This window comes from Pan paniscus, chromosome 10 (assembly GCF_029289425.2).
Source record: "Pan paniscus chromosome 10, NHGRI_mPanPan1-v2.0_pri, whole genome shotgun sequence".
NCBI lineage: Eukaryota > Metazoa > Chordata > Mammalia > Primates > Hominidae > Pan > Pan paniscus.
This window is the reverse complement of record NC_073259.2, coordinates 46,435,200-46,462,738: the sequence shown is the minus strand read 5'-3', so window position 1 is coordinate 46,462,738 and position 27,539 is coordinate 46,435,200. Positions and strand designations below refer to the sequence as shown.

General features: G+C 48.4%; 2 protein-coding genes across 4 annotated transcripts in view; both read right to left on the bottom strand.

Annotated features, from left to right (window-relative positions):
• The window catches only part of RPAP3 (RNA polymerase II associated protein 3), a 46,523-nt gene extending 45,913 nt beyond the window's left edge, over nucleotides 1–610 (bottom strand). Inside the window, exon 1 of one of the 2 annotated variants that reach the window (XM_003825768.6) lies at nucleotides 500–610. The gene's annotated coding sequence lies outside the window, so the exon portion shown is untranslated. The remainder of the gene's footprint in view (nucleotides 1–499) is intronic. The other variant, XM_034935975.3, reaches the window with a different exon arrangement.
• A 133-nt stretch (nucleotides 611–743) lies between these two features.
• On the bottom strand, nucleotides 744–20,590 carry ENDOU (endonuclease, poly(U) specific). Of its 2 annotated transcripts, XM_003825775.6 has the most exons (10): nucleotides 19,937–20,590; nucleotides 15,318–15,440; nucleotides 12,664–12,729; nucleotides 12,053–12,190; nucleotides 11,422–11,593; nucleotides 10,832–11,031; nucleotides 7,812–7,925; nucleotides 7,053–7,159; nucleotides 6,170–6,312; nucleotides 744–5,455 (listed from the first exon to the last, which is right to left on the bottom strand). In XM_003825775.6, exons 1-10 carry the CDS (start codon nucleotides 19,989–19,991, stop codon nucleotides 5,338–5,340), a joined length of 1,236 nt encoding a protein of 411 aa, XP_003825823.2. In that variant the 5' UTR covers nucleotides 19,992–20,590; the 3' UTR covers nucleotides 744–5,337. The 2 variants fall into 2 exon arrangements, with proteins under 2 accessions (XP_003825823.2, XP_054951695.1); XM_055095720.2 differs by lacking the exon at nucleotides 15,318–15,440 and having other exon boundaries at nucleotides 745–5,455; nucleotides 19,937–20,585.
• Nucleotides 20,591–27,539: the final 6,949 nt, after the last annotated feature.

Here is a 27,539-nt window from a genome sequence, read left to right as displayed (position 1 = left end):
ATTTCACCCATCACCGCTGCTGCTCGAGCAGGCCCAAAAACTCTCCCAGGGACCCTGCGATGGGGCGGGGGTGCGAGCCAGCAATCAAAAACTTCCAGCGCTGGGGGTATCACTTTCACACCCGCTGTCCCGGCGAACACCGCACACCCACGCCGCAAGGGGGCGGGCCCCACCTCGGTCTTTGCGGGAGGGCGGCTCTGCCTTCCCGAGCACTGCAAATCGCAGCAGGGTGGAGGGTCCGCCTGCAAAGCAAAGCGCGCAGGCCCGGGTTGCGGGGGCGAGCCCCTCCGGGAACGCGCGACCCGGGACGCCGCTGCCCTGGACACCGACGCGCAGCCTCAACGCTGGACACCGACGCGCCGCCTCAACGCGCGCCTCCACCGCCAGCCCCGGCCCGCCCCGCCTCACCGGTACCCGTAACCGCTACCCCTCCTCCCACCGGCCACCCCAAGGATCTCCTACGCTGCTCCGGGCAGCGAGAACCGCAACGCCCGCTCACCTGACCGGGCCGTAACCCGCCGCACTGCCACCCCGTCAGCCCCGCAGCGACTCACGCCGAGCCCGGCAGTGACTCACGCAAAGCCCCGCCTCCTGCGCTTCCCCACAAGCCCCCGCGGCCTCGCCCCGCCCCCTTTAGCCTGGGCTTGAGCGCGCGCAGAAGTCAGCTTCGTGACTTCCTTCTCAGGATGGAACCAGCTTGGTGGCTTGAGGGTATGTAAAAGCAATATCTGAGCCTTCTGCCTGCTTCCAATATGACTAAGCTTAAAAGGAGATAACCCAAAAACTGCAGGATCATCCTGATTTTCTGATCTCCAAAACAATAAAACCTTGAATATTTCCCTGGACTCCCTTAAACAGTTTAATCCCTAATATTTACCTTGCTAATCTCTGACCTTTGTGACATTAATTTGTCTGACCTTTGTGAGTATAATAACCATGTGAGAAAGTTGCTGTTTTTCCACCATGAACAGACTACTGTCAACCGGTAATCCTGGTAATTTTAGGGGATTTTTTTTTTCCCTTTAAGTACTGGTTGGCAAACTAGTCCTTCCGTCTAACTCCTCGCATCTTTTGCAAGTAAACCCCTTTTCTAAGTGAATCTATCTCTGAGTCTTTCTTTGACATGTGCCAGTGTTACAATCTGTCTTTAGATATGCTCTGGCTTACAGAGAAAAAAGAACGAAACTTCTAACACTTTTTGCTTCTGCTTCCCGTGTGAGGGAGTCTTCGTTGCAATGACAACTCTTAAACGAAAGCAAAACAAAAATAATTGCAGAAGTCCACAGAAGCAAACACAAACAAATGAAACTTTCCATTTAAAACAGGACTGTAACCTCAAATATCCTCAAAATCCAGATCGGTTGTTCTCAGTCTTGACTGAGCTTTGGAATCACTTAGGGAGTATATACATATACACGTGTGTGTGTGTGTGTTTGTGTGTGTTTGTGTGTGTGTGTGTGTGTGTATACTGATTTCTGTGTCCTATCCCAGAGATTCTGATGTAACTAGTCTTGAGTGAAGCCAATCAGAATTTTTTAAAGCATAGGATACGGCTGTGCATTTGAAGCTGGAAGCCACTAACCCAGGCGCTGATCAATGAAGAACTAGGCTGGAGTGCTGTCTTACAAGGTCATATCATTAGCACATCCTTCCCATTGCTTAATTATTGGTATCTTTATATTTTAAAATCATAGTAGTCAAATCATTAAGTGTACGTCAAAATATTTACTAATGAAATGATTGTTTGGTTGTATTAGGGAGATAGAGAACTGACTTTTAAGAATTTTTTTATTAAGTATTTAAAAGCAAATATTGATTTACTGGTGTTTTTAACAAAAGCAACCACATTTGTTTTATTAATTCTGACAGAGTTGATTGAGAAGAGAGATAAGGGGGCTAGCTGGCTGCTCTAGTAAAACCTCATAGACCCTTAGGTGACCCTGCTTTTCTCTCTCTCTTTTTCTCTCTCAAACCATATAATAATCAGAAGTAGCTTAGTGAATATAGAGTCAAAGTGAGAAAAGTTAATCAAATGGTTTTGATGGTCATCATCACCTAATTCTGAGGCTCCTGCTGTCCCACAAAACCTGTGCCTGCAATGGCAGCCTTCTTTCCTGTGAGCTCAGACCTAGGCCACCTTAAGTTCTTTCCTAGATTCCTTGCAGACCTCCCCACTTCTATTGGCAGTTATCTTTAAATGGATTTCAACAAAATGTGTAAATAATGCCTTTCTTTTAAGTCTCTTTTATTCATTTACTCCAGTCATCTCAATTGAACTTTTTCATTAATACCTCAAGAGTTACTTTCAAAGAGACAAACCTCTTTATGTGTTTTATGTGTTGCAATTGTAATGGTCAGTGGAAATAAACAGGAGTGTTTATTATTGCAACAATAAAATGCTGCAATTAATGATTGTAAATGCTATTAATTTTAATATCCAAAACAATTATTGGGCTCTTTCAAATAGTTAAAGAGTCTGACAGTTAATGTAAATCTTAAGAAAGGAAGTATTAGCTAAGTAACTTTAGGAAGAAAATGAACCTTGGGACTTCCTGTTATGGAGATACTATGTTAAGTTTGGTTGCATGTGACAGAAAGCCCAAAATAAGAGTGGCTTAAACATGAAAGATTATTTTTCTTTCATGTAAAACTGAATATAAGCAATCCAGGATTAGTGTGACACTTACGGTGTGAGGCCCAGGCTCCTTCCTGGCTGCTCTGTGATCTTCAGCATATGGCTTTCATTCATGGTTCAAGCTGGCTGCTCAAGCTCCCACGATCTTGTCTGAAATCCAGTCAGCAGAAAAGGGCAAGAGTGGGAATAACGGTACCCCCTGCCCATTAAGAATACTTCCTTTTGCATGCCATTGGTGAGGACATAGACACACGCCTACTTCTGGTTGCAAGGGAGGTCAAGAGTCTGTACTCTTGACAGTCATTTGTGTACCTAAAAACTGAGACTTCAGTGAATAAGGAAGAAGAGGAGAGCAGATACTCAGGGGTAACCAGCAGCCTCTGTCAGGGGTCTTAATAAATATTCTTTAAAAAATAATGAATGAATAAGTGAGTAGATACTACTAGAAATCCAGGCTCACTACAACATGAGGAAAAGGGTTGAATTTTGCAATCCTGATTCTGCTACTGACTAAGAATGTGGCTTAATCTGAGCCTCAGTTGTCTAGGTAAAATTAAAGTGGTGAAGATAAAAATACCCACCAGAGTGAGAAAACGAATATAAAAGGACTACTTAGCACAGCTTGGGACATGGTAACAGCTTAACAAATGTTAGTTCTTACCTTTCTCTCCTGCAAATCTAAGGCCCAGACCCTGGAATACAGTACTCTCTCCTGCATTTCTGTCTTTCTGTCTCCTACTGGACTACCTGGAAGACCTCTGAAGAGGCCTATGAAGAGCACAAGTACTGGGCACCAGTAGGTGAAGGTTAAGGCTGATAGCAGGGATAGTAAATTGCCTCTCCCAGTATAAAATTAAATCTGTATAATAAGTGAGACAATAATTACTATAAGAAAGACTAGCATGTTATTTCACATTCCTTTTCTCACAACAATGGTAATATTATCCCCATTTGACTGGTGAGGAAACAATCTGAATAATTAAGAAATTTGCTCATATGGCCAGTAAGCAACAGAGCCTGGCTAGGTACCTGGGCAACATGACTTCAGAGCCTGTACCTGTTACCCCTGTGCTCTACTGACTCACTGTCTTGCCTATTGACTGTGAACATCTCTGGGAAAGGGCAGGACAAGGCCCTGTTTCATCTATCTGCAGGCTATAAACTTGCCCGAGGTATCTCTTCATACCTGACCGTTTTCTAGCATTGTGGCTTGAGTATCTGTTTACAGATAAGAAGTCTTTTTCTGTATCTCTTTAGCATCTCCTCTTCTCCCAGTGTGGTCAACCTCTGCAACCACAGAAGCTACATCCAGAAATGTCCTTATACTCCTGTGTATTTGATAAAGGGGACTGGTTATTGGGGATGGGGACCACCAATCTCCATTTACCACCACCCCCGCCGGCCGCCTCACTATCTGTATGCAATGATCCTTCCACTCTTCATATTACAGAATTCTCTTCCCCTCTTGGCTAGAGAGACTTAGTGAGTCAACAGAGACTTCACCCAGATACCACATTCTTCAAGCCATTCTGAAAAGACTCTAGAGCAAAAGTATCACTGCCAGCCCTGCTCTAGGGAAAAGGCAGGGAGACAGACATTGGAGGGAGGCCATATACAAAGAAGACGCTCATTTCAAGTTTTCTTCAATGACTTTAATTGGAAACTTGAACCTTCTAAACCATAGTTCACACCCGGCTCTGTGGTACAGCATTTAGTTCTCAGTGGGGTTGGGGGACAAATGCATAATTGAGGTTAAAATAGGGAACTACAGTCTCTCTGGTCTCGTAGAGTTATTCAAATTATGGCTGCTGGATAAGGCTTAAAATAATTATGTTAATGACACCAAGCTATGGGTTCCTTCTTCTTCTGATGCTGAATCATCCTCCTATGAGGAGAACTCTTTCAAAAAAAAAAAAATTGGGGATCAAAATACAAGTCTGTGGCTGCACTAAACATCCACAAGTGGGAAACTTCTTGATGCAGATACTGAGCTGGACACAAAAACACTCAGGCCTGGAGAAGGCCACCCCACCCCCAGCCCATTCACTGCACCAACCTATTACCCTTCTCCATTCAGCATTGGAGTTCTCCCAGACTCTGTTCTGAGAGGATCTAACTCTGGAAAAAACCAAAGGCCCTTGCTTGATTACTGTGGCCTTACTTCTTTGAGGACCCCAACACAGAGCTGAGTGGTAGTTTACAGAGCTGTGTATAATAACAGCCATTATAGTAATCTTGAATTTCTATCAGCTGTTCTTCCTAAGAACAACTGAAAACACCTTCACAGTAAAAATATCAGGGTTTGCCCTCTCACCAACCCCAAAAAGAGGAAAGTGGGCAAACCCCTTCCCTTTACATTAAAGGGAAGCATGAGGCCTGGTGAGGTCAAAGGACTTCTTCCTAGTTCCCCCACACATCAGGGCAGAGAGCTATGGAGGGTTCCTACCTTCTCTGCTTGGACTCTGTTTCTTAGTCAACATTGCCAAAATTCTAGAGGATAAAGGTTTGACTGTTTATCCACATTTTTCTAATTTGTACATTTTATCTCTTTCCCATGTGGGCACTTTGGGATTTAGGAATGCTTCTCATTGCTTTGAGATTTGGTGATCCCTTCCAGTCCTCTCCCTCTTCTCTCTAGTCCAGAGAAGATAGCACTTCAGTCTCGCAAGAGCCCTCATGCCCCTTTCTGGCTCGAAGTTCTATTAGGTGGAAGACACTATGTAGGCTGTGGCGATGTACTTCTTGCCATTCCCATAGGTGGACTTGTCCCAGATATATGTCCGGACGGCTAAGGGATATCCTCCCAGGCTTAACTGGCACCTGTGGGGAAAGAGCCTGAAATCAGAGGGGCTCCCCACTTCACCCTGCCTCTCCCTGGGCTGGAAGGATCAAGCCCAACCAAAGCAGAAGGGCTCCATTCTGCTTAAACAGCCTTAAAGACAGAGCTGGCACTGCTTTCTTCAGCAGCTGCCTCCAGCTCCCCATGTGCAAGGAGCCATTTCAAAATCTTTGCCTTATTTCTTGTCTTCTTAAAGAATGCTGTTCCTCATCTTTCCCAGAGCAATATTCCAAAATCCCAGATTCTGGAGGTGAAATCCTTAGAAATTAAACATTTGCTTAGGGTTTCAGAAGTGGAAGAACTCAACGTGTCCGAATGTTAGAGAACTTGAAGCCCAGTGGTTCCTAATGGTACTTTCTGGAGCTCCAGGTTCCCCTAAGTAGCCTCAGGGGACAAATAAAGAGGCTGAGAGCTCTAGGACAACTCCATTTCTATTTCATATATTAAGGTCCTGCGTAAGATTTCACTTTGGGGGAATGAGGGGAGATAATTTTGCTGCTAAGATGAAGTTTGGCAGCCACCAAACCAATCCAAAAACTTAATTGTTCAAGCAAGAGAACTGAGGCCCAAAGCACAGATTTGTCCAAGCCCTCTCAGCCTCTTTGTGGCAGAGTCCAGGTCTCTTGACTCTGTGATGGCTGAGGACAGCCTGCAGCCCCAGTCTGCCCCCCAGGCCTGGCTGGCCCCATTCTTACACTTTGCCTGGCCTGGCGATGAAGCACAGGGAGTAGAGTGCAAACTCAAACTCAGGGCTGCTGCCGATGAAAGCAGAGCCCACTTCCTTATAGTAGCCGTCCCAGTTGAACTGCATTGCCAGCACATCGGGGTAAGAATCCCACTGTGGAGGGAAGGGCAGAAAAGGGGGTCTGGTGAGTGCCACAGAGTGGAGTAGAACGGGTGCCCAATGGCAACAGTCAGACGGTATTTGTTGAGGGTCCATTAGGGGCCTGTGTGAACCTTCCAGGGAGACTGGATTCTTTAAATAGAAGAGGCAGTCTGCCTTGCTAAGGTGTCTGAGCCCACCCGGACCCTCTGCCTGGAGCTGCCAGTGCACATCTACCAGAAAGGCCAAAATCACTATCCATAGGATCCATCTCTGGATATCAAGGATATCACTGTTCCCAGTGGCCCTCACACATGGAAGAGAAGGATCGTTTACTGCCCCCAAATTATTTCCTGGTACCGGGCAGCAAAGGTTTCTGTCTTATAAAGTGTATGAAGTTTAGCTCAAACTAGCCAGGCTGAAACTTTCAGCCACGTTCTAAGGAAACTGAGGCAGGGAGTAATTACATATCTTTGTTCTTCCCTCTGAGAATCCTCCCCAGGCCCCAGGCTCCCACCCCGATATGGTGCCTCCTGCCTCCTGTCCCCTGCAGTTCTAGAGCCTTCACTGTTTGGAAGGGAATTCCAGTGTCCTGGCTGGCTAAAGTGGCTGTCCAGCAGGTGAGGACGTGATAGTCACAATCACCTGGGGCTGCCCCCTGAGAGTCAGGCTGAGAGGCAAGTCGACAGTTTGGAACACAGAGTGAGAGCAGGATATCTGGGCACTGACAAGGCTTTTCTAGTCCGTGTACTCACAGGCCCATCGTAGATGTGACTGTAATAGTCAACCAGACCCTCCTTCTCCTCCAGGTAGAAGCGGATCCAGTTATGGAAGCCAGTAACCTTGCCTTTTTTTACCTCACCTATAATAAAGAGTCCAAGATGGATAATCTGGGCTCCTTCCCCACCCTCCCCTCCAATCCCCTTTCTCCACCCCATGCCAAGGCTTCCCCCTTCTCCAGTCTCTGACTTCTAGCTGCTTGACCCCTTGCTGTGAGTCCCCAGAGTCTCTCACAGTCCTATCTCTCACCTCAGGAAGGCCCCCCTTCTGGCTCAAGCCCTTGGGAGAATCCTTCCTTCTGGTGATCCTGATGACCTCTCTCAGCCATTACTCCAGCAGCAAGCCAGGCTTGGTGGGAGTTTTATGGGGTAGAACAGGGGGGAACAGACCATGGCCCTCTTGGGAAGCAGCTGGCCAGGCCCTGGAAGCAAAGGACTGTTCAGAGGTAGGCAAACTTGCTCCCAGACACATGTCTTGTCCTAGATGTACCCCCTTGGGAGCCCCAGCATCTGGTCTTCTTTCCCCCTTAGGTACTCCAGAAAAGACTGTTTCTCAGAATGGCTCCTCAGACACCCCCCCGCCCCCCGGCCATATGGGCAGGGGAGAGTGCATGGGTCCCTCCCTACTAGCTGGCTGGACTGCTGATTAATCCACACCCAGGGCTGCCCTGCTCCTGAGCAAAGCCATTCCTCTTCATCCCTCCAACTCTTTCTTTCCAAGAAAAATGCTCCCACCTGAGAAGACATGTTCAAAGCCACTCGAGTCCCCCTCTTCATTGCCTCTTGAATAGAGCCCAAACCACATGTTCTTCAAGTCATCGACAAACTCTTGCTCTGAGCCATAGCGATCTGCAGAGGAACACAAAGGGTTTTGGAGAGGGGAGGCAGGGCCAGGTCCTGGGAGCGCTAAACAGAGACCTGAAGAGCTACTTGCTCCCACACGTCAAGAAACATGTGGGTTCAATCAACAAATGTGTTCGGCTGTTAATTCAATGATTATCTATGGGATGCCTATTTTGTGCCAGATCCAGATCTAAAGGCTGAGGATTCAGCTGGGAATAGCAAGGACACGGTCTCTATCTATATTACATTCCACTGGAGGAGTCAAATAATAAGTAAACAATAAGAAATATGATTTCAGATCAGTGCTATGAAGCAGAGTAGCCCGTAATGACGGGAAAGGGCTGGCACATAAGTTGGGGGGGGGTGTCTTCTAGAAAGGAACATCAGAAAGGCCTCTGTGAGAAGGTAGCACTGATCAGAGAGCTGAAGGATAAGGAACTCGCTACACAAAGATCTGTGGGGAAGATTCCTCCATGTAGAGGGAACTGCAAGAGCAAAGGCTCCAGGCAGACTTGAGTTTGCTACTCAAAGAACTAAAAGAAGTCAGTGAGGCTGGAGCAGGAGGGGAGAGTGGTAGGAGAGGAGGTTTGAGAAGCAGCCAAGGGTCAGATCCTTCAAGCCATGGCAAGAAGGTCAGGTCTCAGGCAAATAGAAATAAAACAAAAAATGTTTTAGATTTACTAATTGCTTTCTGTCCACCTAGTGCCTGCCATTTTAAGTGCTTTCAATGTAACACTGAATCCTCACGTTGAATCTTCATACAAGCTTGGTACTAATTATCCCCAACTTAGAAATGAAGAAACTGAGACGGACAAAGTATAAAACTCATGCAAGATCACAGTTAATGAAAGGTAGAGACAGCACTTGAGTCCACTCAGTCTAGCTCCAGAGACCAATCTCTTTAACAACTCTATAGCTTCTTGGTAGTGCAGAGCCACTGAAGGATTTTAAGCAGGGGAATTGTATGATAGGACCTTTTAAAAGATCACCCTGGCTGTGTATGTTAAAAAGGCAATGGGGTGGTATGAGTGGAAGCAGAGAGACCAGTCTTGAGGCTCATGCTTTGTCTACGTAAGAAGTTGATGGGGCTTAGATGGTGGTGTTAACTCCGGAGGAGGAGAGAGAAGCAGTAGGCCCAGGACATATTTTGAAGTGGGAGTGATGGACATTACATTACTGATGGAGGAGATGGGAGTAGGGAACTTTGAGGTAAAGAGAACAATTACATCTAACTACTAGGCTTTTGGCCTGAGCAACCGGATGGGTTATGCCCGCCATTTATGAAATGGGGAAGACCCAGAGAGGAGCGGGTATTTTTGATGGGAACCAAAAATTATTTCTACACTAAGTTCTGTGTGAATATCAGTTAGATAGCTAAGTGGAGATGTTGAGAAGGCCCTTGGGAAAGTTCAGGGCTGGAGATTTCAATGAGGGAACCATCAAAGATTGACTGTTTACTGCCCACAATTTTATATGGTGAATACAAAAGAGATACCAGACATATTCCTTCCTTTCAAGGACTTAAAACACATTTGGAAAACAAGACTACATGAAATAACAGAGAATGGTTTCACACACTGAATAGTTCCCCTTACTGAGCAAGGACTGAGTGCCAGGCTTTCTACTGGGTGCTTTATAAGCAGTCATCCTCAAAAACCCCATTTCAAAGGGAAGTCCCAGAGAGGTCAAATAAATTGCCCAGGGTCAAGTCACTAGCAAGTGGCAGAGCCAAGATTTAAACCAAGTCTCTCTGGCCCAAGGCTATTGTGGACCACACTCCAAACTCTGCAGAGGTGCCGAAAGCCAGAGTGAGCTGGGGCAGGTGCAGCCTTCACAAATGCGGTGGGATATGAATTATCATAGAACTTTAAGGATAAGTGGGATTTGGACAAGGAGAGAGGTGAGGAGAGAGTTAGTAACGGGACAGCCTGGCCTTGGCATCGGAACCCTGAGTTCCAGCCCCAGCTCTGCTTCCAACTCATTTGTGGCCTCAGATAAGTCTAGCCTGTCTAGCCTCCGTTTCTCTCATTTGAAAAGCCCTTGCTCAGTCTAGACCTCCAAGATTCTCTTGTGTATTTACTACGAAGAGAACGCCAGGGGGCAGCACAGGATTGCAACTTCTTCATAGAGTCACTCTTGTGTCGCTGTCACTTTACCTAAAAACAGTGTCACCAACTCTTAAGGGAGGCAGCAGCTCTGAGCCAAGGCACTCTCAGGGACAACGAGGGAAGACCCGGACAGAGCCACCCCTGAGACAAAGCCCAGCTGCCTGGAGTTGGGAAAGGAATCTGCAGGACAGTAACAAACACAACTCCATGCCAAGAAGTCCTGCGGCCAAAATCTTTTTTGGTCTGACTCAAATGTATCTCTACCTGGAGGCTTTCCAACCACAACTCTTCCCGATAGGACTTCCCGCTCTGAACCTTTGTTGATTTTCTGATGTTGTTTCCCCAGCCAAAAGGTGGACTCAGCCAACCCGATTCCTGGACTTTAGTGCAGGAGGAGGGAGTAGAGTCAGCGACTCTACCTGTCTGAAACATGGTGCTAACTCCAGGATCGCGGAGGTGGCTGAGACGTGCTCTGGGTGGGGGTGGGATGTGAGGGGAGGCTCACACCTGGCAGAGAACCCTGAGACTGTAGCAGAGGGTGGGCGTGCATGAGGCAGTTAACATGAAGTCAAAGGTGGGGTGATATCCAAGCCAGCCAGCCAGAGGATGTGCCAGCTCCTGGTTGGGTTCCTAACCTCTCCTTGGCTTCCCCCTGGCCTCATCCCTCATCCCTCCCAGATGTACACTGACCTCCACAGAGTCCCCACCGCCTCCTCACCTGCCCTCCTAACCTTCCCCTCCCCCGCCCACCTGGCTTCGCTCAGACAGACTCATGCGCTCTGGGGCCTGGGGGTGCTCACTCACTCTGGTGATGGAGGAAGCTGTAGAGCTCCTTCATGACTGCTGTCTTCATGATCTCTCTGAGGAAGGCGTCCTGCTCGGCCAGCTCCTGGGCACTGAAGTGCTCCCCATGGCCTGTTGCCCGCTGGTAGTTGTTGAGGAGGTTGATGAAGGCTGCATAGGTGGGCTTGGAGAACAGCTTCTCATTGACATAAGTGAAGAGTCTGGGGGAGGCAGAGGGGAGCCCCACTGAGAGCCCCAAACACGGGGCAGCGACCCCTCCAGAGACTTCTAGACAGGCCAGGGGCAGACAGGCGAGGGCTGGGTTCAGGAGCCGAGGGGGCACTTCGGGTACTCTTGAAAGTCACACATCAGGTCACTTTTCTTCCACCTCATGTTTTGGAAGAGCTGTTCTATCCTCAGCCTGGCCAATCACAGAAACCCTCCCAACTGGATATCCACAGTCCCTCAAGATGGCTTTGTCTCTGGAGACCTATTTTTTTCCTGCTCTCCCTTTGATCGTGCCTGACTTGAGGATAAAAAGTCGAGGCATCAAAAGAAGCAAGGATAGGGGCAAGATTTAGGGGGTAGAAAGAGGAATTGTGGGAACTCACGGCTTTGGGCAGCGATCCACTTGGTTTCTGGTCTCTGACGGGGAGATGCAGTTTTGGCTATTGAGAACGATGTCTTCCTTCTGGGCTTTGTTGGTGTCTGCCCTGTAGATCTTCTCAGAGATGCTCTGAATCTCCTCTTTTGTTATGGCATCACTGCTGTGGGAGAAGCCCTCTGGGAGGAATTGGAAGAGGGGTGGCCTCAGAGCCAGAGGGAAAGGGGGGCGGGCAGGAAATTATCTGTGTACATCCCCTCCTGGGCACCTTCAAGAAGCCAGCAAGGAGGGAGGGGGGCCACAGTTGGACACCCTAGTGGTGGACAGGGGCCCAGAGCCTAAAGGACGTGTAAAATCACCACACGGCATTGCCCACAGAATGTCCCCCGCCCCTTCCCCCTAGAAGGGGTCTCATGCTTGAGCATGCATCAGAACCACCTGGAGGCCCTGGTAGTACAGGACAGTGAGTCCCATCCCTAGAGTTTCTAATTAAGTAGGCCCGGAGTGAAGCCCCAGAGTTTGTGTTTCTAACAAGTTCTCAGACATTGCTGAAGTTGCTGGTCCAGGGACCACATGTTGAGAACCTGCTCTAAAGTCCTTCTGTCTCTGCAGCTCAGCTAAGGGAGCAGAAGACTAACCGTGGTCACTACACAGGCTCTCAAAATCCTTGCAGCAGTTCCCAAACTCTTGGCAGCGGGCATTGCAGTGACATTGGTGGTGCTTGTCAAAGGCTTCGTAGCAGCGGCCCTGGCAGGAGGTGGGTGCCGAGTACAAGTCTGAGAAGAGAGGGGTGGTGTGTCCCGGGCTGACCTCTAGAGGTCGCTCTGAACGCCCCACAGGCTGTCGCTCCCTAGCCTGGCTGTCTTCACTCTGCCCAGTAAAGATCTCCAGGGAAGGAAAACAAACAAACCTAATTCGTGCACACCCTTCAGAGTCAGGAAGTCCTTTCTGATGCCGAACCTTACTTTCTGGCCTGCTGTTTTTCTAATCTTCTCATTCTAAAAATAAAATCTCTTCCACTTCCCTCTGCAGGCCTCAGGCTCTCTTTCCTAGCTACCCTCCTCCCATGGCCCCCCAGGCTGGCTGAGCTCCCCCAGGCTTCTTCCTGCCCAGGTTCCCAGAATCCAACAAGCCTCTCTCATCTGGCTGAGGCCTGGGCCTGGTGCCACTGCCATGGCCGCCCCTGCTTGTCACCCTCATGTCCCTCCTGCTTTATCTTGAGGGCCCCCCTTTGGGGAGGCAGGCTCACTGCTGGCGAGGGCCTCTTCTGTCTCTTCCTCCAGCTGTGGCAATGGCTCTGACTCTTTGTGGTCCTCTGCAGGTAGATAGAAAAATAAAGTCACCAACAACCTGAGAATTCCCCTGCTGCTTGGTTTCTGGTTCTCTGTTTCCCCAGCCTCAGGGGACAAGCAAGGGCACTGGAAGCAAATTCTGAACAGGGGCTGGGGTCCAATGGACAGGCACCAAATAATGATGATGAAAACAGAAAATGGAAGATGTTTCCAATGGAAGACACATTATAGAAAACTTATAAAAAAGGAAAATAATTTCCCCAGGTGACACATCTGGATTGAAAACTCTGACTTTGGTGATGAAAACTCTGATTTAACAAAAGTTGACAGATGGATAGAGGCTTGATGCTGTCCTAATGACAAAGCCCTCACTTAGGAACATCCTGTACCTAGAAAAACTTCTCATCAGAGCTCAGGGTAAATTCTCAGGGCCTCAAGGAATAAGAGCTGTTTCCTGAGATTCCAACTTCCCTTCTTTCTTTGCCCCACTTGGAAATGGCCACAAAGACTGTGTCTAGGGAAAAGGCATGTTCAGAAAAGCACATTCCTATTGCTGCCCCTTTCCCTTCACCTGCAAGCTGAGTGACTGTAGCTCAGCTCTGGGTGGAGAAGGGTGGATTTGAGGTTGGGGGTGATGCAGGGGGGAGAAATGTTCCTGGGGACTCTGAGTTCCTCTCTCATTACACAGTGGAATAATCCCCCCACCAGCACCCCCTCCACACACCCAACAAACAGTACTGTTACAAAGTGATTCAGAATCTACTAGTGAGTTTGCTGGAAAGTTATTACCATCAGAACTACCAGTTAGGTTATTCTTCAGTCAACAAACATCTTCTGATCACTTACTATGTGTCAGGTTGTGTTCTAAGTGCTGGCAATCCATGGAGTTCTGAATTCAGCCACATTTTATGCTAAACAGAATTTTGTGTGCTGAGCTGGAATCCTAACCATCATTTCCAATATGTTTTTCTATAGGAAAGGGGTTCTGAGTTGCAAATCAGAAACTTGAAGATGAAATGGCTGCTACGCTGGGTATTGCCTTTATCTTGAATGCCAGCCTGATGGTCCAAGGTGAACAAGCCTTCCTGTGTTTTCTGAATGGTAAGAAAAAGTGGGGACACAAGGACAGCAGAAAAGGCATAGGCTCTGATTCCGGCTGATCTCGGCCTGGGTCTCCCTGCCTGGGGAAGGAGGTGTATGTGTGTGTGCTAATATATATGTGGTGCTAATGTATAATACATATGCTTATATGGTGATATGGTTTGGCTGTGTCCCCCCTCAAATCTCATCTTGAATGGTAGCTCACATAATTCCCATGTGTCATGGGAGGGACCTGGTGAGAGGTAACTGAATCATGGGGACGGGTTTTTCCTGTGCTGTTCTCGTGATAGTGAATAAGTCTCACGATATCTTACGGTTTTATAAAGTGCAGTTCCCCCGCACTTTGCCTGCCACCATGTAAGATGTGTCTTTGCGCCTCCTTTGCCTTCCACCATGATTGTGCGGCCTCCCCAGCCATGTGGAACGGTGAGTCTATTAAACCTCTTTTTCTTTACAAATTACCCAGTCTCGGGTATTTCTTCATAGCAGTATGAAAATGGACTAATACATATGGTGTTTTTGTATAAATTGAAAAAAAGCTTCCATACGAGTGGAAGCAGCTCTGTGGATGCTTGACTGGCTACCACCTTTGGGCAAATTCAGAAAACGCACTCGTTTCTCTCAGCAGACACAACTCTTCAGCAGGGCACAAAACCTGATGAGAAGGATACAGACTGGATTTTGGTCCAGCTTGCTGCTTAACTAGGTTCCCTTGTACAACGCACAACCTGTGCAACGCACAACCTGTGCAACGCACAACCTGTGCAACGATTATGCAGTGAAATTGATGGCCATTACCTAACGTGGCTTCAGTGACCATGTTTTCAAAACTGGGAGTCAGAGTGCATGGCTTGACATCAAGGCTTTGTGTCACAAAGCAGAAGATCATTAATCTGGGAGTTGACAACATTGGAAGCACCTAAACAAGTTGATTATTCATACAAGATTTTTTTCAAGTATTCATTTAAAACTATGCAGTTAAAGGTGGTGCATGTCCTGTTCTAACTGGTAGGCTGGAAATGATGGTATGGAGATGTTGCACCACGTGGTCCCTTCACTAGAGGAAGAGTGGTATGAATCGTGTCCGTCACTGTGACACCATGCAGTCTTCTGGCAGTACACAAGTTGTGAGAGTTTGCTACCATTTTTACATTTTTGTGATTTAAAGTGTTGAATAACAATTAATAATGTCATACATACTAAAATATTATTTTTATCATTTTACCCTTTTTTAGAATGTAGTACTTAAACTTTCAAGATATTGTTAAAACTGGTATTTCAGACAGAAATTCTAGGTAAATGACATCTACTGTATTTTAAGTTGGGGGCATCCTAGAAAACCTGAGAAAAGTGGTGGCCAAATTCCTGACCCTGCCTCTGTCCCTCAGTGCTTTCTGTCCAGACCCTTAGAGCCCCTGTGAGTCCTGAACGCTGCTCTGGCCTGCTGGACACCCAGGCCAGTGGCCCCTTAGACAGGCTGGACATGCCTTCGTCTCACAAGGAGGCTCACCAGTACACAGATGTTCATAGTCTTCACAGCAGTTCCCATGCCAGAGACACCGGCGGTCACACTGGCAGGCAGCGTCCCGGTTAAATTTCTCATTACATCGAGATGCACAGGATTCTATTTTTCCTATGGGCAGTAAAGGTCACCAACTCAGCTCTATGGAGACCCTGTTCTCCCCAGGGTGCCTCCTGCAGGAGGGTTCACAGACCAGGGCAGGAGTGTACCTGGCAGGGAAGGGCATTACTCTCTGCAAAGGAGAAGTACATCCACAGCCTCCCATGCACAACATAAGCCTCCTCCCCACCACCCAACACCCACCAAATATTTCAAGGCTCATCAAAGAGACCAGGATCACAAACCCAAATCCCTATTTGGGTTAGGCCCATAACATAAGCAAGTAAAGAAGCAGGGTATGAGGCAGTAGGAAGAAATGGAGACCGTGACAAACTTGAGAGCAATGCTCCATCTGAAATTTGCAGCTGATGCTCAGCTCTAGCCGATTGTGGCCATGTTGGGATGTGTGCTCAGTGTTGCCAGAGCCTTCCCTTTTTTTTTCAAGATAAATCTTCATTTTTATGTGAAATTTTCCAACCTTGTAACACTTTAAGCACACCAAAGAAAGAGGTCTGTGAACTGGGTGTAGCCCACAGGCCCCCTTCACCTGTCATGTCATGCTGCCCCAGGGATGTCCCCTGCCCCTGACCCTCCCCTGGCTCTTATTCCATCCCTGTTATGTTATTTGCTTCTTTGCTCTTGTCTCCCCTTCTGGTCTTCTCTGCACGCTCCTTCCCCCTGTGTCACATCTTTCTGTTCTTTCCCGTCTTTGGAGTACATTCAGATGAATTTATGCTCAGGGTGGGGAATGAGGCGGGTGCGGGTGAGAATTGGGCTCTGGCATAGCATTCTATTATGTAACCACAGACCACATCCCCCACTGCAGCCAAATGGTTTGCAGAAGCAAGCTTTTGGTCGCAAGGGACATAAGACAAGACATTTTGAAGGAACAGTGGAAACCCACTATCCACTCTGGGCTTTAAGGGTGATAACAGAGTCTTTGTTCGATTTGAGGTTCCTGAGGTTTGGATTTCACGAACGCTGGGTTCAGAGGTCATACTGTGGGTTACAGAGAATGTCAAGATCAGAGTCAGAGTTACCATCAGCATCAGAATTTGTATCAGTGAGGAAACTGAAACCTAATTTGGACCAGGGTTGGGGTTAGTTAGGTTAAGAACTACAGTTAGGATTTGGGCTTGAGTTAAATTAGTTGACAAATTAACAATTTTGTATTGATATTTGGGTAAGGAATAGGAATAGACTTAAGATGACATTTGGGGTTGAGGAATGTGTCAGGATGAGAAAAAGATGAATAATCCCTGTTTTGTTTGGGGGCTTGGTTCTGGTTATGATTCAATACAGGTGTAGTATCTTAATTTAAGCCTGGAGTGGGTTAGAGCTTAAATATTAGAGGTTGGGTTTGGTTACCAGTCCCTAGTATTGGATTCTGGGGTTAAGGTTGATACTTTGTCTAATGAGGGACAGCATAGCAGAGAGGTTAAGAACCTAGACTCTGGCGCCAAACTGCTTGAGGCTGGAATTCTGGTTCTACTGCTTTCTAGCTATGTGATCTTGGGCAAGTTATTTGAACTTCTGTGCGTTGGTTTTCGTATCTGTAAAAGTGGGATGATAATGGAGCATATCTCATAGAATATTTATAAGAATTAAATGAGTTAATATATGTAAAGCACTTAGGACAGCAAGTGACACATAGTAGTACCATAGAAGTATTTGTTAGGTGAATAAACGGTGGCAATATTTCATGCCCATCTTCCAAGTGACAAGTGTTCAGACTGGCTGGAGCAGTCTTCCCTGTGTTGTGGCCCCATCGACACACTTAATCTAGCTGACACTCTCCCAGGGTTTCAACAGGGCCATCCCTTGGGCTGGGTTGTCAGCACATCTGTGTTGCTGGTTTCCTGGCTGACTTCATCACTACAGGTCTGTATTCTTTACATCAGAGAGGCATTGGGTCAAGGTTAACCCGGGTCCTCAGACAACTTCACATTGTCAGGCCTCCAAGGTGGGCAGGAAGGCAGGTTTCCAGTCCCTAAAAGAGACCAGGCCCAAGGCCACTTGTTCCTTCAAGCCGGCAGGAACTCCTCTTGAATGTTAAATGATGCTCCCTTGGAGCCTGAATGCAAAGATCTTAAGGAGAAATTTTCAGCCCATCAGCTCCCTGCTCAGTCAGCCTGGCAGTACACCCAGAATCCAAAGGGAGAGAATTCAGGCAAATCAGGGCAATGTTTTTAATGGGCCAAATCAGCAGAGTCCAGGGAAAGAATTCACTTCATTCCAGCAGCTGGCACCAGTTGAGAAGGGTTGCAAGCGAGCAGTCAGCTGGACGTGCAGGAGAGCACCCCCGCCGGCCCAAGCTGAGTGGGCTTTTTCATCTCTGCTCAAGAACTTTGTCTCCAGCAAGAGCCCCATGCCAGCACTTTCTCACATTTCTCTGTGCACTTAGTCTGCTTCAAGGTGACCTTGGGATTTGACAGTGGAGTGCAGGGGTGGGAGGAACTTTTCCTCATAGGCACTTTGCTGTGACATTCTGGGGACACTCTGATGAGTAACTAGTCACCCTAACAACTCACTCCAGCATCCCCACACTGCACCATTAACACCAACACTCTGAGTAAGCCTTGCTCCCCAAGCCAGGTGCCTGAATCACTGCTGTAGTAACCTGTGCCTCTTGTTCCTCTGCCTCACCTCTCTGACTCTCTGCCTTTCTTCATCTGAGCCTTTCCTCTCTCGGGTTCAGATTCTCCCTCCATTCCCCCATGAAATGCTCAATTTCTCTGCACTTTCTAAGACTTCAATATGCCAGAACAGCCACTCCCTATCCATACTGGCCATCAAGGAAGCTTGGTCCCAAGCCTGGGTGGACACAGTGTCCCTGTACACTGGTGCTCAGCCCCTCTGATGACTGGGACATCCTACACATCTGTACCTTTAGAAGGCCCCAGATGCTGTTTCCATGGAGACCTAGTCAACCAAGAAGCCTCACCCCTTGGACTAGCTTCCTGCCTCCATTCACAACCAAAAAAATCAACCAAGGTTCTCCACAGACATCCAGCTCATAAAGGAGGACCTGAGGCTGTCAGTGATTCCCCATGTGATTCATATTCTTGCCTCTCAGTTCTGAGATGTTGGGATAGTATCAACAAGTGCAGAGCCTCTTCCCTGCCACCTTAGGAAGCCTCATACACTTGACCTCACTTCCCCATCAATCCCACAGCCAAAGCAGATACTGCCCTCCGACCTAGCAGCAAGAGCTCCACCTGCACTTCTAAAGCCACTGCTACCTCTGCCCTCAGGGATGTCCCCCCAGGGACCAAATATCCAGAGTTGCTCTCCTTCCCTAAGGCTGGAATATGCCAAGCCCGCTGGCCACCCCTACACATTAAGCCCCCAAGTTCCACCTTCCTCCCAACCAACAGGGCTGAGGCTGGTGGCTCCCAGGCCCACCCTCATGCTCTCCCACTGCCTCTCCACCCACTAGGGCCCAGGCAGAGCTGGTTTCTGGTAAGATGCACTATCTCATCCATGGTTGGGAGGCACAACTTCCTCTTCCAGGGGTTTTCCATTTAGAAATCCCATAAGGGTCTCCTTTCCACAACCCAGTTGGAAATGACCCCAAGTGGAAGTTTCTCCCAAGAAAATTTATAGTCATAATCATAGCGAATTTCCAATTCACTGAGATCTCACTTTGCACCAGGTGCTTCTCATACATTATTTCATTTAATCCTTTCCACAGTCCTACACAGGAGCAACCCAGTGGAAGGATTCTTTCTCCTGTGGGCAGAGGAGGATTCTCCCCACACTCCTCAGCTCAGCCCCTCCCTTGGCACTCCTTCCCACCCACCCACTAGCTACCAATTAACCCATCAGCACCAGCATTTTGCACAGTTACTAAACAGGAACATGGTCCTGTTCCTCTGCCAGTCCCATCCCCTGGACCTCTCATAACTGTGGGCCAGGTCCCTTCTGTATTCTTCAGTTCTCCTAACACTGCAACAGAGATCCATTCCTCTGACCTCTGTACAGCCCCAGATAGGACGAGGCCCACCTCCTGGTCAAAGGTCCTTTCAGTTTCCTCCTAAGCCTGCCCACCTCCTAAGGCTCTACCCAAAGTAACATCACACCCTAAACAACCTCACCTGTCACCAGGCAGTGGAAGGAGTGACCAAGGGCAGCCAGGCCACTCAGACCCCATGGACACCAGCCCTAGCTTTATACCTTACAGTGGCCCCAGACAACAAAATCTTGGGGAGATCAAAAGTCAGGCTGGACTAAGGGATATTTGGGGCTGATCCTCCAAGGTGTCAAGAAGGGACTTCCATGAAATCAGACCATCAGCCCTGCAACTCTCTCCACATAGTCCAGTCCATTCCGGGACCAACGCCTGCACCCTCAGACAAGGACAACCCAAAAGTGCTCTGCGGGTTTAGGACAGAGCTCACCCTCCCTTGTCCCACGGCCCTGCCCTCTACCAAGTTCTCCAACTCTCTGCTTCTTTAGGCAAGATCCCGCCCCACCAGCAATCCCATGCCCGCCAGATAGTGACTTACCAGCCCAGGCCAGGCCACACAGCACGGCCAATACCAGGGAGATGCAGGCCCTCATGGTGCCCAGTTGGAGGCCAAAAAGGGAGTGGCTGTTGGACTTTCACTAGAGTCAGATGAATGTCACAGCTCTCAGACGAGCCTTATTCCTCAAGCTGATCCTTTTAAAGACACCAGGACTTGTGGAGCTGGTGTCTCCAGATCCTTTCAGGAAGAAAAAGGGGAGGGAGGGACCCTAGATGGATAGGAGGTGGGGCCCTACAGCTGTTTGAAGCCTGAGGGAAGGTGACTAAGAAGGTAGGTAATGCCAGATGTTGAGAACAGGTAATGCTAGCTGTTTGCAGCTTAAAAAATAGGTCATGCAGGCAGGCACACCAAGATGGGTCCAGTTTGGAGGGTTCTTTGTCCAAATTAGGGACACCCATGGGCTGATCTTTGGGTGATCCCCACCAAACAGACACCTACTTCCAAGTCTCAGACCTGACTTTCCAAGGGGCCACAGGTTGGATTCATCTTCAAATTCCTGGAGCTTAGCATGACACTGGCACACAGTAAGGTGATTAGTCCAAATTTGACAAACAGTAAGTGCCCAAGCAAGGGTTGGGGTCATTGGACAGAGAGATAGAGGATGTGTCGGTCAGAACCAGTGCTATTCTTATGACCACCAAGCCCAGCATAGCTAAATCAGCCACATGTAGAGCGCATGGCTAAATCACTCTAAAATATTATGCAAATGACTCTTACTGAGTCAGCCTCTGGGGTTTAAACGTTTCAGATTCCTTATGAGGCAGGGGAGGGGCAAGAGGCCTCTTAAAGGCAACCGAAGGCCCACTCTTCTTCCCCTGGGAGCCCAGGGTTTCACTCCCTTCACCCCCACTTACACTCCTCTCCTCAGGAACTCCTCCCCAGTGAGGTTCTTTTGTTTCCAAGTCCAAAAGAAGGGGAGCAGCTCCCCGTGACTGTCCAGTTTTCCCCGATAATAAAGGTAAAATCTGCTAAGTATGATGCCCTTGCCAGAAAGAGCACTGCATGGGGATTCTCAACCCTCTCAGGAAAGAAAACTATCATATAAAAAGGCAAAATTGGTGAACAGTGGAGGCCACTCTATCAGTGATTTTTTTCTGGAGGTTGGGAGTGGAGCACGTCTTCATCCAGTGTGCTTTAACAGGAAAAGTTTCTTCCTCTCGCTGGTCTTCAGCTTTCTCATCTGAAATGATGGGGTTGGATCTGACAATCCCTTCCAGGTTCTCAGACTTTAATCTCGAGTTTTCCTGCCCATGCGCCAGGTTGAACAGTTGCTGGTGGGTTAAAGAGAATCCCCCAGCCTGTTGCTGTGTAGAGAGGAGTCCAAACACAGGGACTCAGGGGTAGAGAGAAGGACAAGCCTAGGGCAAGCAAACTTTGCAAGGGGCTCACACAGGAAGTGCAATGTATGTATATATTTTGAGATGGAATCTCTCTCTCTGTCGCCCAGGCCGGAGTGCAGCAGTGTGATCTCGGCTCACTGCAACCTCCATCTCCCCGGCTCAAGCAATTCTCATGCCTCAGCCTCCCGAGTAGCTGGGATTATAGGCATGCACCACCACACCTAGCTAATTTTTGTATTTTTAGTAGAGACCATGTTGGCCAACCTGATCTCAAACTCTTGACCTCAGGTGATCTGCCCACCTTGGCCTCCCAAAGTGCTGGGATTACAGGTGTGAGCCACTGCATCCAGCCCGGAAGCACAACTAAAGAGTGAGCCTAGCCCTTCTCTCCCAGAGGGAAGCTGGTTAGAATGAGTAAGAGCAGAAATGGCTGCTTCATTTGCATAGGTTTCATTTACACAACCCAAAAGCAGGCTGAAGAGTCACTGCCCCTCAGAATCCTCATCCTCCCTGGGTTGGCACCACATAAACGTGTCTCTGACTCCTGTTGTTTAGGGGACAAAGGAAGGTGTCACTGGCTGGCCTGGGAAGCAATGATGCCTCAGAATTTGGGAATGAATGGTCTGTCCCTTCCAAGTGTCCAGCTGGGTGGACCCTAGCTGAAGCCAAAGCTGTCAGAGTGGAGTACAGCCTGGCTAGGTTCTCCTAGTGTCCAGCTGAACTGGCCATGGGATGGTGTTTTGAGGGCAGGAGCTCTCCCCCCATTAATGGAATTTTAGGTCAGGAGCAAGGATTGGAGCTGGGGAAGACAGTTAAGGATGACTCCATAGAGCCAAATGGTTCATCTGAGTACCCAAGTGTTTAAAACTGCATCCTTCAACAAGAATAACAGCCTTAACAACCACCAGCAACATTGACTGAGCACTTACCACGTGTGTTATCATATGTGTTATCTCATTGATTCTCACTACAACCTTAAGAGGTACTATTGCTGTCCTCATTTTACAGATGAAGAAACTGAGGCACGGAAAGGTTAGGAGACGTGCCCAGAAGCACACAATCATTAAGTTATGCAGCTGTGCCTCAACCCAGATCCATCTGACCAGGGGTCATTCTCATAAGCACCGTTGCTCCATTGCCCCACAACATCACACTTTGAACGACCACTTAATCATGTCTGGTTACTATACAAAGCAGTCTAGATTTAAATTCACTGGAATTAAAGGGACCTCAACTGCCATCTAGTTCCACTTCTCATAGGATGTCACAACTCCCTAAACAACCCTAAGTGCTTGTCCTGCCTCTCCTTCAGTGCCTCTGGTGCTGAGGGTTGAGGGGTGGGGAATTGGGATATGCCCTCCCACGGCTGCTCATACGCCCTCTTCGCAGATCGGATTCCCAAACCCCAGATTTTATAACCGAAGACATGCTGACAAAGGCAGAAAAAATCCATTAAGCCAATAAGTGAAAATATATCAATACATATTCATGCAAAGATGCCTCATAAACTTAGATGTCCATATATGTGTGTATACACACACACACACACACAGAGAGAGAGAGAGATACATTAAGATAGATTTCAGGCAGCTTTCTCTTCCCTGCTAGCCTGTTGTGGACCAAGAACTCTGCGGCTCCTCTTTCTGAGTACCCCCCGCCATTAGGTACTCACATGGGCTTTCCATCCTTGCAGACTTCCCAAGAAGCCACAGTGGGACCAGCCAGCAAGTTGGGAATCGTGGTAGGCTGGGTCCTGGAGAGCTGGGGTAGGGAGAGAGTGGAGGGAGATGCATGGTGGATGGTGTCTCAATGATGAAAATAGCGACAGAGATGGTGCAGTTGTGTCCTCTGTGGTGGTCTGGAGAGTGGGGAAGAGGGTGAGGCTGCTTGGGCAAGGATTTGGGAGGCACTCAGCTGTGAGAGACATAGAGGGTGGGAATTCCATCAGCCAAATATTTATCGAGTGCTCACTACACGTCAGGGGCTATGCTGCTATTGGACTGGCAGGGTTCAGGCTGGGCTGGAAAACTCTTCCTGGAACTGATTGGTTTCTGGTGGGACAGAAGCCAGATAAGCCTCAGCATTAGGGCATTGTTTGAAGTAGGCCTCATTCATCTCTGGGCTACCACAGGTGTCTGGGGTCTGTCAGGATCAACAGGCCTTGAGAGAGACTGACCCAGAGGACTACTAAAAGGGACACCTGCCCAGGCCAGCCTATTCTACCATCCTCGTTCTCCTGCAAAACCAAGGCCACGTCATTTCAGCAGAGGACCTGAGTGTGGAAGGACCCTGCAGCTGGCCCATCACAGGAGAGGCCCAGACTCACCTCCCAAGGGGACCCTGGCACATGAAGATGCTGGTTCTCCTGGGAGTGCTGCCCTGGCCCACAGGATAGAAGCGCAGGATGGTCACCCACATCTGCTCTTATTGAATGTGTCTTAGAAGCGGCTCCATGTGTGATTTCTTTCCCACATTGGTTAGTATGGTGTATACCACGTTTGTGTTCCCAGGCTTTTGTTTAAGTTTGTGGGCAGCCCTGACATCAGCATCACACTCAATGCCTGGGCTGAGCATATCCGTCAGACCTCCCAACTAGGCCCACTCATCACATAGTCCCATGCTGCACTTCTAGTTCTGCCAGCCACACCCCATGCTGGTCCTCAGCCTGGAACACCCTCCCCCACCCTCCCTGCTCAGCTGTCCAGCTCCTACTCATCCTCCAGCCCCAGGGCAAATTCACTCTTCCACAAAGCCTGACCTCTCTTCAGCCCACAGGATCTCTCCTGCCTAGGAGCTTGGTTGTGCATATTTGTCCTGTGTGCCTTTGACACAGCACAGTCATCTCTGACCATCTGTTGCTGCCAACATGGTATCAGTTAACCCCTGCACTGCCATTTAACTTTTCCTCTGAAGTTCTTTGAGAAGGGGACCCTGCCTCATGGGCCCTTTGTATTGCCAACCAATGTGTGTTAGAATCTAAACAGTTAAATAATTATCAACCTGTGCCTGAGACCTGCAATGAATCAATATGTAAATGAATCAGGGCACTGGTCAGTCTTCCAGCCCCACTTGTTATTAAAGACTCAGTGAAGATGGTTAGCAAAGCAGAGGACAGCAAATGGGTCTCCAGCAGCTGTGAAGCACCAGAGTTTATCCAAAGGGGGCACGTGGGGTCTAGAGACTCATCTCAAAGTTGCATTTTCATAACAAATACACTGGGTTTTTGTTTTTTTTTTAGCTATACTGTGTATTTGTTGGGGCCTAATGGAAATTTAGGAGGACCTAAACCCCCAAGCCACCCTTGGCACCACCCCTACAAGGGGCAGCCACCACAGGGACTGGACAGTTCCAGCAGTTTCTGAATCCACAGTGTCACAGAGATCTCAGCTGTATCCTGCTTTTTTAGGATCCCAAAGGAACCATCTGCCTACACTCTTTGCCAGCTGTGCTAATGTTTGTTTTACACTGCCCAGTAATGATTATAAAATTACTATTGCATGTCCTCAAACTCCACTGGCTTTAAAGAGGGTCTAGAGGCACAATGAGAACAAGGAGAAGTGGGCAAGACAGGCAGACAGCGATAAGGAGGTTCAGAGAGACAGCGAGGGAGTGAGTAAGGGCGAGATCAAGAGAGAGACAGGCCCGAGGCCAACCCGCAGCTGACCGCTGGCGTGAGGAACATGGGCTGCCTCTCGCCCCAGGTATGTTGGCACAGCTGGGCTGTTCTGGCCTCAAAGATGATGACAGGACAACAGGACTGGCAGGAGCGGTTCCTGACCCATGATTTGAAATCTACAATCTGTCTAAATTACCATAATTATTGTGCTAAGGTAGTTGGGTTATGGGAAATTCCCCCTTTCTCATTCATTCCTTCATTCACCTGACAAATAGCACTTGAATGCCACTGTGTGCCAGACACTGTGATAAGCAAAGTGGATAAAGGGTGAGCAGCTCAGCAGCTGGAGAGAAAGAAAGACATAAATAAAGAGCGTCTACAGCCAGATCTGGGCAGGAGGACATGAGGCTCAGACTGTTGATTCTAAAGCCAAGCTGCCTGGGTTTGAATCCCAGCTCTGCCACCCACCAGCTGTACAACCCTGGGCAAGTTCCCTGACCCCTCTGTGCCTCAATTTCCCCCGTAGATCTAAAATAGAACAAGTAAGAGTACCTTAGAGGGCTATGGTGAGGATTGAATAAGTTAATCCTTGCAAAGGTTTTAGAACAGTGCCTAACAAATAAGGCCAGATGTTTGTTGTTAAAAAAAAAAGAATAGGGCCACGAAGGGCGTAATTTAGATAGGATGGTTAGGAAAAGCCTGAAAAATGAATGTTAACAATGTTCTGTGGCTGGGCCCGGTGGCTCACGCCTGTAATCCCAGCACTTTGGGAGGCCGAGGCAGGCAGATCACCTGAGGTCAGGAGTTCAAGACCCGCCTGGCCAACATGGTGAAAACCCATCTCTACTAAAAATACAAAAAGTAGCTGGGCGTGGTGATGCACATCTGTAATCCCAGCTACTTGGGAGGCTAAGACAGGAGAATCGCTGGAACCAGGGAGGTGGAGATTGCAGTAAGCCAAGATCTCACCACAGCACTCCAGCCTGGGCAACAGAACAGGACTCCGTCTCCAAGAAATAAAAATAAAAAAAATAAAAATAAAAGTGTTCTGGGCTGGGCGCAGTGGCTCACGCCTGTAATCCCAGCACTTTGGGAGGCCAAGGCAGGCAGATCACGAGGTCAGGAGATTGAGACCATCCTGGCTAACATGGTGAAACCCCATCTACTAAAAATACAAAAAACTAGCCGGGCGTGGTGGCAGGCGCCTGTAGTCCCAGCTACTCAGGAGACTGAGGCAGGAGAATGGCGTGAACCCGGGAGGTGGAGCTTTCAGTGAGCTGAGATCGCGCCACTGCACTCCGGCCTGGGCGACAGAGCAAGACTCCGTCTCAAAAAAAAAAAAAAAGTTCTGAAAATGACAATAGTGAGAAGGTGGCAGCTCCTCTAATCTACAGTCTCTATAATGTAATATTTATTTTATAATTCCAAAGATAATATTTTCATTTAAAAAACGTGCACCCTTGGTATTTTCAAGTCTTGGGGATGGCCCTTTGATGAGTCGCACTGTCTAACTCACCTGGTTTGGTGCCAAAAGGAACCACTTGTTTTCTGGGGCTGTGGCCTGCAGCCTTAGGAACAGTGCTTTGCTCTGGGGGAAGCTAAAAGCTGCAATGGGGCTAAGCTAAGAGCAGCAACTCCATGGCTCAGCCTCCTGAGCCTTGTGCTCTATTTGATGAGATAATCCACAGCTGCCTTGTGCAAAGTCAAGAACCGGAGAAGAGAAACAGAGATTGCTGACCTTCTCCATGGGCCACCAGAGTCCAGCCTGCATGTGCAGGCTCTCCTTCCAGCACACAGGTTGCTCCTGCAGGGCTCAGCCCCAGCAACGCTGAGAGGGTGAAACTGGCCACCTACCTCTCCCTCTGATTCCCACCCTGGATGCCCTGTGTCCCAGGACCCCTGTAACATTCTCCCACCCTAAGTAATCATCTCTGGACCTTGCCACCTGATCATGCCATTAAAATTCCCCTAATGCCATTGCCTCGAGGCTCTTCTTTTTCTATTCTTTTAAAAGTGACCATTAGAAATATTAATTAGAATCTACAATTGGGCCATTAGAATCTTCCCAACTTATGTATCTACATAACAGGGGCCTTCTACTGACAACTAGAACTCAAAGAGTAGAAGGCAAGCAGTCATGCACTCAAGCAGGTAGCAGGGAGCAACACTCAGGGGTAGGGAGCTCTGAGAACCCCTCCAATAAAACAGTGCTTGCAGCTCACTATCCCTCCCATGAGCAGTCACGGCTGGAAGCCACCATGGGGAAGATGCTTAAAGGGGCCTACACCCCTTCCCCTTTTGACACCCTGAGTTGCCAAATTCATAGATCCTCAAACACTTCTCATCCAAATTCCTGTTTCTAAATGGGGAAAGTGAGGCCCAGGGAGAGGAAGGCGCTTGCCTTGCCCAGGGCTGCTGAGAGATGGAGGCCCCCCTGCCCCAGCACACTGCCCACCTATGGGATCCGCCTATGCTGCCTTATACTCTGGTGGACAGGGCACTTTTCTGGGTGGTCAAGTAAGCTTAAAATATCCTGTTGTCATGGCCCCCTAAAAAGGCACGCTGTCTGTACCCCTCTGCTAGCTAGGATCGCCTAAGTGCCAGGAAAGCCAGTACAGCCCTCCAT

Coding starts and splice junctions, on each gene's coding strand:
- ENDOU (XM_003825775.6), bottom strand. CDS start 19,991: ATGAGGGCCTGCATCTCCCTGGTATTGGCCGTGCTGTGTGGCCTGGCC. Junction 15,441..19,936: donor GTGTGGCCTGGCCTGGGCTG/GTAAGTCACTAT, acceptor TACTGCCCATAG/GAAAAATAGAATCCTGTGCA. Junction 7,926..10,831: donor CAGCTTCCTCCATCACCAGA/GTGAGTGAGCAC, acceptor GTTCCTCTGCAG/ATCGCTATGGCTCAGAGCAA.